This window comes from Schistocerca nitens, chromosome 8 (genome assembly GCF_023898315.1).
Source record: "Schistocerca nitens isolate TAMUIC-IGC-003100 chromosome 8, iqSchNite1.1, whole genome shotgun sequence".
In the NCBI taxonomy this organism is placed as follows: Eukaryota; Metazoa; Arthropoda; class Insecta; order Orthoptera; family Acrididae; genus Schistocerca; species Schistocerca nitens.
This window is the reverse complement of record NC_064621.1, coordinates 93824241-93839866: the sequence shown is the minus strand read 5'-3', so window position 1 is coordinate 93839866 and position 15626 is coordinate 93824241. Positions and strand designations below refer to the sequence as shown.

General features: G+C 41.4%; 1 protein-coding gene across 1 annotated transcript in view; it reads left to right on the top strand.

Annotated features, from left to right (window-relative positions):
* The window catches only part of LOC126199087 (acetylcholine receptor subunit beta-like 2), a 298793-nt gene that overhangs the window by 210106 nt on the left and 73061 nt on the right, over positions 1–15626 (top strand). Inside the window, exon 9 of the mRNA XM_049935834.1 lies at positions 6018–6148. Coding sequence (XP_049791791.1) covers positions 6018–6148 — 131 coding nt within the window. The remainder of the gene's footprint in view (positions 1–6017; positions 6149–15626) is intronic.

The window sequence follows — 15626 nt, the reverse complement described above, 5'->3', positions numbered from 1 at the left end:
TTTAACTCCCTGAGCGAGCAAATTCCATCCTTGCAATCGCGAAGCAATAACTGAGACTGTACCTGTGACTGATCAAATCCCTACAGAGGCCGTTAATTTCTCCTTGCGAAATGCGACGAAGTGATGTCGGTTCTGGCGCAAAATACTCCGAAGCCGGACCAAAACGTGTTGTGCTGGCAGCTGCTACTGTTCCGCTGTCACTGCTGTTGGATACCATCTGTTTACGTTTCTCATCAATGGTCCAATCACTTGGTGGCTTAGGAGGTGGAGAAACTTCATGAGGAGCTGGCCGCACGGCTGAGGGCAAATTTGGATATTCAATAGCATGTTTGGGTTTTGCAGACTAACCTCTGCTATTTTTGCTTAACCAAAGTGCGTCAGCGGCCTGATACTTCTGATCGCGCCACACCATTGGTGCCGTAAATGACATCCATGCTGTCGAACCCTGCAACTACTTACAGAAATTACTTGCACATGTGTCAAAACAAAAATGAGGAACAGAAAACTTATCTTGGTCCCCATCTCTGCAGCCAAGATACAACTTGTACGCCGTCTTAACTACAGCAGTAAGATGATACCTTTTGCTTTTCACTATATATGTCATACGTAGGTAACAAGTCATACTGGAGTTATGGAGTTATTTACATATCGTCTGTTGCTTAGTAACTGCATATGAATTGAAATTTACTTCAATTAAACTGAAGTATTTTTCTTAACGGAGGAAAAAAATGATGTCCATATGAAAAATATGTAGTGGAGAAAAACTGGCGACAAATCAGAATTCAGCTTACGAAAATTAGTCATAATCACTTATTTTTATGCAGAGGTCAAATAAAAAATGTTGTGGAGTGTAATCTGAGGACCCACCTTTCATAAGTGAAGTTTCTTTCTTTTCGTCTGTATTTCATAATCATAAAGAAACGTTTGGAGAGTGTTGCTATGGTGGATCTGTTTCTGTCCTCTCTTGTATTATCCCGATTAATTTAATATCTGCACCTGTGAGGCGTGTTACCAGGTATCTAAATTTCTGATACGGCTACGCATACTCGGGACTTGTGTGGCTCCATCCTTTACATCTTGTTAAATCCTGTTTCTCTTTCATTAAACTCATATTTGGCTTGATGCGCTGCTAGAATACCATCTTCGTAGACTAGCTGTTTACGATGTCTGCTGAACTCCATTTCACTATCGTTCATATGCGGGTATGGCCAAAACAGATTGAGTAAAAGTGAGGATATTGTTTCATCTTGCCTACGCCTGTATGACATTGTAGACCTTTCAGAAACCTCGCCGGCCGCCGTGGCCTAGCTGTTCTAGGCGCTTCACTCTGGAACCGCGCTGCTGCTACGGTCGCAGGTTCGAATTCTGCCTCGGGCAAGGGTGTGTGTGATGTCTTTAGGTTAGTTAGGTTTCAGTAGTTCTAAGTCTAGGGGGCCGGTGACCTCAGATGGTAAGTCCCATAGTGCTTAGAGCCATTTGAACCATTTGAACCAGAAACCTCTCCATCTTATAGAATCTACATGAATAACTAGGGTGAAGGAATAGAAAGGAAATGGGGCGAGAAGAGACAAGAAGGAAGTAATGACTTCCAGCTGCGCAGAGCATTGCGGCAATGTAACTCTGACAGTTGGAAATATTTTCTGCCAGACTGGGTTCAAAATGGCTCTGAGCACTATGGGACTCAACTGCTGTGGTAATCAGTCCCCTAGAACTTAGAACTACTTAAACCTAACTAACCTAAGGACATCACACACAGCTATGCCCGAGGCAGGATTCGAACCTGCGACCGTAGCAGTCGCACGGTTCCGGACTGCGCGCCTAGAACCGCGAGACCACCGCGGCCGGCCTGCCAGACTGGGGCGTGAACCCATTCGGACATGCCTTCGTCAGACTGAAATTCCCAACTCCCAGCTCGCACCGTCCATGAACTTACAGATTTCTCATTTCCGTTGGAGTTCGGAAGTTGGTTGGGCATCTGCACTGTAACCTTTCCATCAATCTAGCGTCGCACCTATCGAATTGTAGATATGAGTGATGTCTGAGCTGTCAGGCATATGAAAATCAGATGTCGAGTTCATTTGTAATTAGTTTCAAAATACAGGCTGTACATAAAGTGCAGGAACACTTTCCATTATTTACTGCACAAGAACGAAACAGTGTACCACTATCATACATATGTCATTTTGAGAAAAACCCTGAAAATTTTTTTCATGTATACCGCCACGACGTAGTTTGGTAATTTGCCGGTAGTAAGCGCAAGTCGCAAACATGGCGAGTTCAGGTGCGGAGCGAGCTTTCTGTGTGTTTGGGTTCGACAAAAACAAATGTGCTACAGCTGTTCAACGGATGCTTAGAACGAAGTACGGTAAGAAGCCACCAACAAGGGAGGTCATTTACCACTGACAACAAATTCCTCACGACAGGTTGCTTGGGCCCGGCAAAGAAGCGGACGTCCCAGTGTGAGTGAACTGAATGTGGAGCACATACGAGAGACATTCATAAGGAGCCCAAAGAAATCGGTGCGTCGTGCATCCCGTGAACTCGAGATGGCTCCAATGACAGTGTGGGAAGTCCTGCGACAGAAGCTGTCTATGGAACCAGTCGAATTGGAGCTACAACAGAAGCTCAGCGACGACGACAAAGACAAGCGTTTTGAGTATTGTTCGCAATTGCAACAACTGAATGAGGATGGGGATCGAATTGTTGATCGCTTAATTTTTAGCTACGAAGTCACTTTTCATACTAATGGGAAACTGAGTAGGCATAACTGTCGAATCTGGGGTACAAAGTACCCACATGAATGCACTGAATTTGAGCGTGATTCACCAAAGGTAAATGTTTTTGTGCCTTGTCACGTCGAAAACTGTACGGGCCATTCTCCTTCACTGGGAGCACTGTCCTACTTGGACATGTGGCAGCGATTGCTGATGCCTCAAATGCAATCGGACTCTCAGTTCATCTTTCAGCAGGACGGGGCTCCACCCCATTTTCATCGTAAAGTTCGCGGGTACCTGATCACGGAGCTGCCGCATTGGTGGATCGGCCATGGTACAGAAGCGGACAGCTGTTTCATGAAATGGCCTCCCTCATCACCAGATCTCACTCCATGTGACTTTTTTCTGTGGGGATACGTTAAAGATGTGGAGTATGTACCGCCTCTGCCACGTGATGTAGCGGAGCTCCGGGAGAGAATACTGGAAGTGACTGCCACAGTCGACGATGCCATGCTGGGACGGGTATGACAAGAACTCGATTACCGTACTGACGTCTGCCGGGACACTCATGGTTCGCATATCGAATGTTTGTAAAAAAAAAAAAAAAAAAAATAAATAAATAAAAAAAACTCTTTCATAGTATCTGTTCAAAATGCAATATGTATGACATCTGTACAATGTTAAGTTCTTGTGTAGTAAATAATTGAAAGTGTTTCAGGACTTTACGTGCACCCTGTACTTAAATTACTACGGCACTAGTTGCTACTCGCGACTGTGCTCGCTTATCACTATGTTTTCAAGATGAGTGATGGTGAATATGTACACTAGTAACTTATAAATATCTGGGTAGTAGCGATGTACATACGTATGTATGTATGTATGTATGAATAAATATACAGGGTGAGTCAGAAAGAGCGCCCATTTTCAGTTGTCTGTTGTGACTGCAGGTGCCTGCCCACGTAATCGGTGACACGCTAGCAGCACTGCAAGGGAGTGGGAAATATAGTTACAGTGGAGAAGTGCAGTGTGCATACCGTGTCTGTGTGGCAGAGATTGACACTGGAAAGAAGTAAACAGTCGCTACCCAACGAGCTTCCTTCAGATTAAACTATCCCTGTCCAATCACGTGGTACCAACAGGACGGTGCAACTACACACACCACTCTACTGTCAATGAACGAACTGTGCGAACCGGCTGGCCGCTGTGGCCGAGCGGTTCTAGGGGCTTCAGTCCGGAACTGCGCTGCTGATACGGTCGCAGATTCGAATCCTGCCTTGGGCATGATGTCCTTAGGTTAGTTAGGTTTAAGTAGTTCTAGGTCTAGGCGACTGATGACCTCAGATGTTAGGTCCCATAGTGCTTTGAGTTATTTGATTTGTGTGAACCGTTTCCTGGACGTCTCGTCTCCCGATTTGGTGATGCGGCTTGGCCAGCACCTCCACCCGATCTCACGGCTCTCGACTTCTTCCTCTGGACGTATGTTAAGTCCAGAGTGTTCGAAACTCGTCCTGAAAACCTCCAGGTACTGGAAGCTAACATCCGTAGAGATGCCTTCGGTGTTACTGTTGCTGTAATGGAAAACACTTGGCGTAGCAGCTTCATAGTTAGTCTACATGAGTGCTCCGATAAAGACAGTGCTCATCTGAGTGATGTGGTCTTTAAGAAGTGAGTGGTATATGCAGCATGAAACTCTGAAGTCTCAGTAACACGTCTGCATTTGTAAATCGTGAACAGTTTAATAGGGACGTTCTTTTTGTCACAACTCGTGTGTAGCGAGTGTATGTAAGTATATAATGAATTTATTGTATTAGACGCCGTACTTCGAATCTTAGTTCAAAAATATTACAAACGACAAAATATTTTTCTTTCCTATAAATTACTTATTGCATTGCCTTAACTAAAGACAGTTTTGGCCTTACCTTCTTTTGCAAGGACGTAAAGATTTCGTGTATTGGACGATGTGAGCACGCTACATAAAATTATCCATGAGAAATACAGGTAAACAGTTTTTCTAAATGTACACAGGCAGCTTTGACTGTATGCCCTTGAATTTTATTTATACATTCCAAAAGCAGTTTTTGGTTTGAATTGCAATACTTTAAAATAAAAAAGCGCGACATTTCTGTCTTCGATGTATGGCACTTAAATGGCGCCATCTTTGTGGAACTTCAGGCATCTCGGAAGCTACAAATACGTGGAATGCTCAGCGTCTAAAACGCGACAGGCTTCTGACTGTTATGATGTGTCTCTAAGTCTTACAGTCACATGACGTTCTGCATAAATTGAGGTGGATATGAGACTGCTCCGAGGTTTGTTCGGTTAGAGTAAGTTTCAGACCTCGAGCTCTCTAGATCAGACTTTCGTTTGCGAGGAATATCGTTAAATATATATGATTATTTCTTTAGGATTTTCGACACAGCGGTTTTAAGTATGGTTTCTGGGATTAACATTGGACTTTTTCATTGTACCTTCACAGCAATTCGCAGTAAAAACTGTACAACTTCGCCAGATGATGTGCCAGATCGTTTTAAAATTTCAGAAACCACACATACGAGTCAACTCTGGATTTGCAGTGTCGCAGAATAATCTATAAACCCTCCAAGTCACCTGCGTGATTAAGTTGTTCAATTCCCTGCTTCACCCTGTTAAGAATCAATATATTTATTTATTATTTTCTAAAGTAGCCTAAGCACTTCCTCAGCGTTCAATCTCTTTCCATATCATATTTCATCAAAATTTAGCGGTTTAGTCATGAAAACGTTGCAGAGTTACAGTCATGTTTCTAATATTACTATGAATTAGTGTAGCAGTGGGTGGGAGGATTGGGGAGAGGGAGGGAATCAGCGACACTGACCAGGCAAAGATGGCAGCAGCAGTAGAAGTAACAGCTGTAGCGGCAGCTGTAACGGCAGCAGTAGCAGCAGCACTAACAGTGGTAGTGGCAGAAGTAGCATTAGCAGCAGCAGTAACAGCAGTAGCAGCAGCAGTAACAGCAGTGGCAGCAGCAGTAACAGCAGTAGTAGCAGCAGTGGTGGCAGTAGCAACAGCAACAGTGGTATCAGCAGCGGCGCAGTGACAGCAGTAGTAGCAGCAGCAGCAGTAGTGGTAGCGGGAGCAGAGCAGTGACAGCAGTAGTAGCAGCAGTAGCAGCAGCAGTAGTGGTAGCAGCAGCGGCGCAGTAACAGCAGCAGTAGCAGGAGTAGCAGCAGTAGCAGCGGCACAATAACAGCTGCAGTAGCGGCAGTAGAGCGGCCTGTAGAGTGGTGCCCTTAACTGTGCGCGCAGCGAATGCTCCGTGTGCAGGGACAGCATCAGCGACCCCTACCCTCCAGATGTGAAGGGCAGCCCGGGCTTCGAGAGCGTTGCCACTGCCTACAAGTCAGCCCTCAACAACCACGACGACTCCTGCCGCCAGAACCAGCCGCACTCCTCAGGTAACCGCCTCCCTGACTTTGCCACACACCGCTACAGGTCAGGTAGGCTCACAGACAGACTGTGACCAGTTTGCTGTCAAGTATTGTTTCTCTAAGATTTATTAATCTGTTACTATAACATTCGGTGTTTTTGCTAACCTCTATGAAACCGAAGAAGAATTACAGAACCTGTCGTAATGTATGGTCGTTCTCAACAGAAAGTATGGATTGAGGGCTAAACCAAAGAAAGATCGATGTGTTGATGATTAGCAGAAATGAGAGTAGCAATCTTAATATCGAAATTAAGAAAAAAGCTGTAGGCGAGGTTAAGAAATTGTACTTTGGCAACAAAACAACCCATGATGAACGTACGAAGTACGAAAGATACTATATCTTTGTGGATTAATGACTAGAATATCCCACCAGCGGTCGGCGATATGGAGGCGGAATCTATTACTCGCTTACATAAGGAGCAGAACGCGGACGCTGATCCCCGTGGCAGCAGAGGCCGCCTGAAGGCGCGCTTCAGATGAGTAAACACTTTGCTCTCTCAATAGTTTTAAATGATCGCACACTGCAGCATGGAAAGCAATTCACACACTGCACATAAAACACTCATTTACATACCATTACTGTATGTTATTGATTATGTCGTTGTCCACTTCTATCTCAGTTTACTCTGACCGACAAGAGAAGTGAAGCACCAATTAATGGAGGAGGAAACGGAATGAAACTTCATGGGTTGAGGGGGTGTGTTGTGTTTTTTCAGTGATTACGATATAGAGACAGTACTACACAGAACTTGTTAGTATGAGCTCCCTGCGGCCTGGATCCATTAACTGATTCAACCAGTAAAGATGTGACAAAACCGTTGTATTCTCTGCTGGGTCGAACTAGTGCGCACCTGTTGTAACTGGTCCTTTGACACTTTGGGTATTGTCACTAGGGCATAGGTGAACTACCAGCTGATACAATGCATCTTCTGTCGGGGATAGTTATGGGTATCTTGCTGGCCAAATGAGTATCTCAGCATAATGTAGACATTCCATAGAGACACGCACCATGTATATAAGAGCATTGTCTTGTTGAAAAATGGCACCTCAGTACAGTCGCATGAGGGGTCGCACATGAAGACGTAGTATGTCCGTTTGTGCGGTTGTACTGTCAGTTTATCCTCAGTTACTACCAGCTGTGACCTCAAATCGTACTCGATGTACTTGATGGCTCCCAACATCATTACACCACGAGTACCACCGTTGTGACTCTCACTGAAAGAGTTGGACCTCTCCCCAGTTCCCCGCCGTATTCACCAACGGTGGTCATCTCTGGTAGTGCAGAACCTCAGTTCATCAGCAGTTCCTGCTTCCCAGTCGTGGAACAAATCCAAACGCAGCTGTCTGTGTTGAGGCGTTAGCGACAGCTTACGCATGGGCCAGTTATTCCCTAGACAGACTGCTACTAGTCTCTGACCATTGGCGTAAAATATAGTGATTCTCCCTTGTGGTGTTCAGACGTGATTGAATGGAACCCTGACGACCACTATTTCTCCTTCGCGTTCTCATGGAGACCAACATTGGGCCAGTGTCTCATCCTAACGTCCCACAAATCAAGATATTGTACAAGTTGATCGTCTTGCCAAATGGAGATCCACAATATGGCACCATCAAAACTCTGTCAGGTGCTGGTAACACTGTCTTTGACGAGTACACAGCATCCACATGTCTTTCACAGTGATCACTCAGCATCTAACCCTATTCACACGCCTTACGTAGCCTAACAGGCCTGATAAGAACTCTAAGCCGGACCAAAATTAATTCACCTCTCACAGGGAAACGCAACTCTCAATCATTTGCATACCCGCCAGTAGCGTACGAGAACCAAGTTACATTGATGTTCAACCATTTTCCTTCTTTGCTTCCCTTCTTTGTCAGGCAGTGTAAATACAACGAGGCTATTTATATTGCGTGTATGACTCTCTGAAATTTATCGGCACGCAACTTATTGTGTGAAGTCACGAATGACCGCGTCTTCGCTTGTACCGTCTGAGAAGGTGTTCTGCACAAGTTTGAACTTCACTCGAAGCATTCTCCCACTGTGAGAATTAAGGGTAATTTGTGACTGCATCCAATTGTATACAAAAAAAAAGGAACAGACTTCCTCACGTAAGAAGGTAGTTCCTCTCGAAAATAATTCTACTCGCACCAAATATCGGCCACAATTCGAGAAATTCCTAAGAATTACGCCTGGGGCACTGCAGTGTGTGCGGAAGTTGTCAGAGTTGAAATCATAAATGAAGAGAATAGAAGGGTCTGAGATGCAGTTTTGCAGAGGGATTCTGAAGATTTAGTGAAATAAGAATGGAAGAGAATAACTGCTGGATCGTCTGAAAGGAATATGTAGAAATCATTAGATGAAAGGATGGAATGAGAAGATATATGTTAAAACACTAATAAATGACTTCATCTGCGCTAGAAGGAGCCATAAAGGGAAAAACTCTAGAAGAAGAGAAGAAGACAGAAGTTGGAGAATATCCATCAAATAACTGAGGACGTTGGATGTAAATGCTACTCAGAGATGAAGCAGTATCTACTTGAGAGAAATTGTGACCCAACCCATAAAACCAGTCAGATGATTATCAACTCGATGAAACTCAGTAACTGAAATGAATTCGTCACAGCTGTTTCGTATCTCCATATTTGACATATTTAGTCACGTTAATAGACTGTATTATAATTAAGTCTTTGTTTCTGTGTTTAATCAGAAAAGCACATCGAAGACAGGTAATTTCAAACACCATTCTAAACGTCATTTATAAACTAATACAGTAGACAATTTTTGAGGAAAAGCATCACACTGTTTTGAAGTTGTTATTTTTTTTGAATAAATATGTTTTTAATACCTGCAAACTGTAAACGGCATGGAAGACATTTCTTTTTATATTTTTACCACCGGCGTTTTTCTCCATCTGTACGTTATCTTCCATTAAAATATAGTATCGATGTAGCTGACCTCCTGTAATCTTATTTTAGGCCTAAAGCCATAACATATGCATCCATTGTTGTGTACTTGCCCATTTATGGTCTGTGCTGCAAGTCTAGGATATGAGATGCTATATTCAGAGATTCTTCACTGCGCGACAGCGACTTCTTTCAAAAATAGCGAGAAATACTCAGTCGATTTTGTAACCTTAAAAACAAAGAAGAACAGTTTGAGTTGCACTGTAGTTAGGCTAGTTTTCTCATTCATCTTATGTTTCCATAGTGTGCGTGAGCGATGTATTTTGAAAATGTTTTCACCTCACCTTAACCACTACTTACGGGGGAATCTCCCCTCGCACCCCCATTAGATTTAGTGGTAAGACGGCCCAGTGGGTAACCCGTCAAAACCTGAACACAGATCAAGCATGAAAGCGAGAAGAAGGGTGCCGAACTATAGAAAAATGAAATACAAACAGTGAACGATCCAAGCTCAAGATGTGCAAAATCGAGCGAACTGCAAGAACAACGGCGTCGTCTTGTGCGGTCACAGTGTTGGAGTGCATACCGGGGTATCCGAGTTCAAATCTCCCTCGCACTCCATTTTTTTCACAAAATTATGAACTTTGCGTCCATTTCATTGACGTGTCTGTTCTCCTTCTGTAGTCTTGGCGGTTGTTATAGTATAAATTGGTTATAGACTATGAGTCGTGTGGTACGAATATATTACCGTCGCAAATAAATGTGATGAGTAGTGAGACCTGGCGAGATACCGCATAGACATCTCACAGAAGTGACAAGAAATGAAATAAAGGAATTCAAGAGACAAAACTTCCAAAACGGAACGCAAGAGTCATGTCATGTGGTACTTGTGTAGAAGAAATAGGAGGTAAATACATCTGAATGTTCTTCCCTTAAACCTCACTGTTGCAAACGGACGTTACACCACGACACAGACACAAATTTGAATACACTTAACAGACACATCAATGATCGGACAGCCAGTTCATAATTTTGTGAAAAAAAATGTTATGGAGCACGACAGAGATTTGAACACGGATCTTTCCTTTTCGCAGTCCAACATCGTGTCCACATAACCGTGATGGTGGGGCGTTTCAGATTTGCTCGACTTACACGTCTTGAGCTAGGACCGTTAACTGTTTCTATTTTGCTTCTGTTTTCACGGTTCAGTACACCTTCTTCGTGTTTTCATGCTTGGTCTGTGTTCAGTTTTTGACGTGATTTCTTCTGGGTCATCTTAACACTAAATATGAGGGGGTGCTATGGGGAGTTGATGGTGCACAACAAAACGCACGAACAAGGAATTAGCCAACACGCTCAAGAAGAGACGTTCTGTTATTGGTGCTGAGTAGTTGCAATAAGTTGAGTTTAGTCACTATCTGAATGTGTGGTCTGAGTGTGCACATTGAAGATATAAGTTAATCCAGTGTTTCAGTGTGTGTGTGTGTGTGTGTGTGTGTGTGTGTGTGTGTGTGTGTGTTTGAGTGCGTGCGTGCGTATGCGCGTGCATGTTTATGAAATTACATACTTCTAATCTTTCCAGAAGGAATCTTCATGCACACAAATTGAGGTGAACCCATTCAGTTTAGTTTCTTCAACATCATCTGAGTATTTGTGGCAATACAAACATCAAGAAAGGCTTTCTGGATCCACAGAGTATCCGTTTCACTCTCACTACTTATCTGTTTCGTATTGAAAACAAACAATACTGAACCTAAAAAGAAAAATTAGAATCATAAGTAATCCTTGTTGTCGGATCGAAGCATTTTCTGAACATAGTGATACTGAAATAAAAAGAATTGGAAATATTCTACAAGCCTTAATTTACAAGACTCATCGGATTTTTACAGCGGTCTTGTACGAGTTAAAAAGCACAATTTCAAAGTTGTTGTTGTGGTCTTAAGTCCAAAGACTGTTTTAGTGCAGCTTTCCAAGCTAGTGTATCCTGCGCAAGCCTCTTCCTCCCCAAATAACTATTGCCACACCCATCCTTTTGAATGTGCTTCCTGTGTTCATTCATTGGGCTCCCTCAACAGTTTCTAACCTCCTCCCTCCCCTACCCCACCCATACATGAACACACACTTCCCTGTAATACCAAACTGACAATTCCTTGATGCCTCATAATGTGTCCTGTCAACCTATCCCTTCTTTTAGTTGAGCTGTGTCACAAACTTCAGTTCTCTCTAGTTCTTTTAGTACCTCCTCTCAGTTACGCGATCTACCTATCTAATCTTCAGCATTCTTCCGTAGCATCACGTTACAAATGCTTCTGTTTTCTTGTGCAACTGCTTATTGTTCACTTACAAGGCTAAACTCCAGGCAGTCGACTTCTGAAAAGAATTCGTAACATTTGGATTTATATTCATGGCTAACTATATCCTCTTTTATCAGAAATTCTTTTCTTGCTGCTGCCAACCCGTATTTTATATCCTCTCAACGTTCATCATCATCATTTATTTTGCTCCTCAAACAGAAAAGTCATTTACCTACTTTACTGTCTCATTTTCTATGCTAAATCCCTCAGTATCACCTGATTTAATTCGACTACATGTAATGCATTTGTTTCTCTTTTGTCGATTCTTATATAATAACCTATTTTCAAGATTAAACATTTCATTCAACTACAGAGTCCTTTGCTGTTTTTGACTGAACTACAATGCCATCACGAGATCTCCATTTTTTTCTTGTCCCTGATCTTTAGTTCTGTCTCCAAACATTTCTTTGATTCCCTTCACTGATTACTCATTGTACAGATTAACGCTGGTGAAAGGTTACAAACCTGCGTTTTTCTGTCCTTCGTCTCTTATAACTGTCTTTTGTTTTCTGTATAGGCTGTACATAACCTTTTGCTCCCTGCTACCTTCAGAATTTCTAAGAGTATATTCCAGTCAGCACAGTCCAAAGCTTTCGCTAAGTCTGCAAGGACTGAAACATAGGTTTGCTGTTCTATAACCTATCTTCTAAGACAAGTTGTAGGGTCACTGTTCACTCGAGTGTTCCTACATGTCTCCAGAACCCAAAATTATCTTCCAGAAGGTCACCTTCTACAAATTTTCCAATACTTCTGTAAATAATTGGTGTAAGTATTTTGAAAACATGATTTCTTAAACGGACACTTTTGTAATATTCACATCTGCCATTACATGATTTGTTTGGAGTGGGAATTATTACATTCTTCCTGGAGCCTGATGTTACTTCACCAGTCTCATATATCCTGCACATTGGGTGGAATAGTTTTGTCATGGTTGGCTTTCCCAAGTATCACAGTAAGTCTGTAGGAACATCATGTACTCTGAGAGCCTTCGAGTGAGCAGTGAAACTGTTTTCGCATTATCATATCACCCATCTCATTTTTTCTACTGGCTGCTCCCTTACTATGATATTGTCTTCCAGTTCATTCTTCTTGTATAGCTCTCTATACATTCCTTCCGCCTGTCAACTTTGCTTTCTCTCCTTAGTACTGGCTTTCCATCTGTGCGCTTGATATTGATACAGTTGCTTCTCTTTTCTGTCTCTCTAATCTCCCTATAGGCGGTATCTATCACCTACTAATGCAAGATTCTACAGCTTTGCATTTGTCCTCTGGCCTTTCCACTTAAACCAGTTTGCACTTGATGCAGTTCTCAATTTTTTGACGTCTGTATTCCCTTTATCTTTTTCATTTCCCGCATTTTTCCATTTTCTACTTCTGTCAGTTAAACGGCAAATATCTTATGTTATCCAAGGAGTTTTACTAGGTCTTGTCTTTTTAACTATGTGACCATCTGCTGTCTTCATTATTTCATTTATAAAAGTTACAGAAACGTCGAATGGGTATTTCTTTCCACTGTTTCAGTCGCTCGTTGCCTAAGGCTCCTGTTGAAACTCTGAACAACTGCTGCTTATTTCAATTTATCCAGGTCCCGTCTCCTTAACTTCCTACCTGTTTGCAAGTCCTTAAATTTTAATCTATGATGCATAACTAATAAATTTTAGTCAGTGTCCACATATTCACTAGCAATTATTTTATACTTTAAAATCTAGTTTCGAAATCTCTGACTTACCACTACACAATAACAATGAAACCTTCCAGTTTCTCTGGGTCTCTTTCACATTGTACGATTCTTAAAGAGCGTGATAGCAGTAGTTAAATTATTTTCTGTACGAAATTCTACGAACCAGAAACCTATTTCATTCCTTTTTTCTAGCCTATTTATTAGCTTAAGTGATCTAAAATTCCACACTCCAATCTGTAGAATTCCGTGTTCCCCGTCTGTGGTAAGATGAAATTTCAGATTCTATGAAAGAGAATAATGTATTCTGATTTTTTCGAAAAGCTGAAATTTATTTTCAGGAAAACAGGGATTTAATTTGAGGGTATATCCAGCTATTACCTCCTTAATAAGGGCCTAGAGGTCTAGGTACATGCATATTTACATAATTTGGAAGAAAACCACATCTAAGTCATCCGAGAAATAAGTAATGTAGACGTATGAAGGAGAAAAATTGCGCCAGAGACTTAAAACTGAGCCCAAAATTCAACTTTATATGTTCTTCGTCATTACATCATAAACGGCTGACTAACTGATGCAGATTTCTGATTCCTTTATATTTCCTCATTCGAAGATTTCATTTTATGGACTAAATTCCGGAGACTTTTGAACGTAGTAAGTAACCTCAACAATGAAACGTATTTTAACGTTTCGGAAAGCTTTCCGCCATTCGTTAATCGCATATTCTTACACGACAATTTCAATACAGATCTTTCTTCAGAGCATGAGCATTGCTTTGGAACAGGACATTACTACAGCTTTCAGTAGCAATAAGTTCTTTGACTCTCTTCAGTCATTCCATGCGTTTGTAAAAATTCTGTTTGAAAGAAACCAATAAAAATGTTCGACAGATACCTACGCGAAAGAATACGTGAAGAGGCATGTGTCCCTAAGGCTGGGAGTCAAAATATCCGTCATGATTATGGCCACAGTCTGTTGTTTTCCAAACAAATGTATCACGCCCGCTCGGTTTGTTTGTGCATCAACATTTGCATGCACAGTCATGTCTGTTTGCAGAGATGCTGTTGACAAACCGAATTGGCGTTCATCCCTCTATTTGCTTTTGTAACGAAGCGGGAGTGTCAGTACTCCCTTGGAAGCGATATCTGTAATGAAGCGAGCAAGAGAAACGTTGTGCATTGTACACCAGAAGGTAAACACGCCATTCACGCTACGTTATAGATCACAGGAAGCCATATTTCTGGATTGTTTTCCGGTGTGTTACTCAGAGCTGACCAGACATGCAGTAGGAAAAGTGGAACGACGTTATTTAAATGTAAATTAAATTTACAAAATTAAAATGTCATTACTCTCTAATGAAATCACTGACTGTTAGTAATTAGATTATCTTAAATCTGTATATTATTTCAATAACTTCTTAATCACATCACCTGAATTGTAGATATAGCAATGTTAATATCATCTAGATACCGTACTGCTATAATAAGATATGCAACATGTAAATAAGGACGAAATCAGTAAGCAGCTGGTACGATTTCCCCTTGGTTTACTGTTTAATATAGAATGACTTATTCTTGCAGGAATCAGTGGAAAGGTAGCCAAGAAGTAATCATGTTGTCATTTCTGGTTTTCTTTAATGGGGCACTGGCAATTCAATATAGAATTTTTTAAATGAATATAACCCATTTTTTCATTTACACATATCCCTATACTTGTCTTCATTAATATTAGGTGTAATAGGTTATTCATCCAGCTTCTAGCCTGTCTGTCTTTTTGTTTACTTTGTTCATTCTCTTTATTCATTGTGTGTGGATGCTTCTGCACTCCCAGAGATTTTAGGGTACCACAAAAGCTAATGGCTATCATCTGCTTACCTATGTGATAGCATGTACATTTTACAGGTAAGGTACATTTCTTTTAATTCTGCTGGTTGTTTGAGAGTGGTATAAATTCTATTGTAATAGCACCAGATAAATAAAGAGTATGCAACACTGTGATATTGCTTAAGGACGATGGAAGTTTGTAAATCATTATAACATGACCTGTTTCCAAATCACTTGATGCAAATTGACTAGCCCTAATTGATGTTCATTTCATTCTGTAGAAAAGTTTGATTCAAAGGTGATGGTAATTACGAGATTCAACCTTTAACTTTGCAGTTAAATGTGACCTGTTATGGAACTTTCCACTGTGGCTTAGAGTTTTAATCTCTTAGTTAGTATCAAGGTTCACACTCAAGCAATGGTAACCCAAATAAACCACATCTTCATTACATGTTAAGGCTCTCAGAGCTCACAAAATTTTACAAAAATCTGGCATGCTTTGAACATAACAGCCCCAAAATTTTTACGAACATGAAAACTGTTACATTTAAAATTTTATACGAACATTGGTGTCATTTAACATTCCAAAAATAGTTGTTTTGAACAATAAATGAATCGTATGAACACATTTGCAAATTAATTGTTACAATTTTAAAATATAACAAACTGAATCCGCTTTCCTAATGA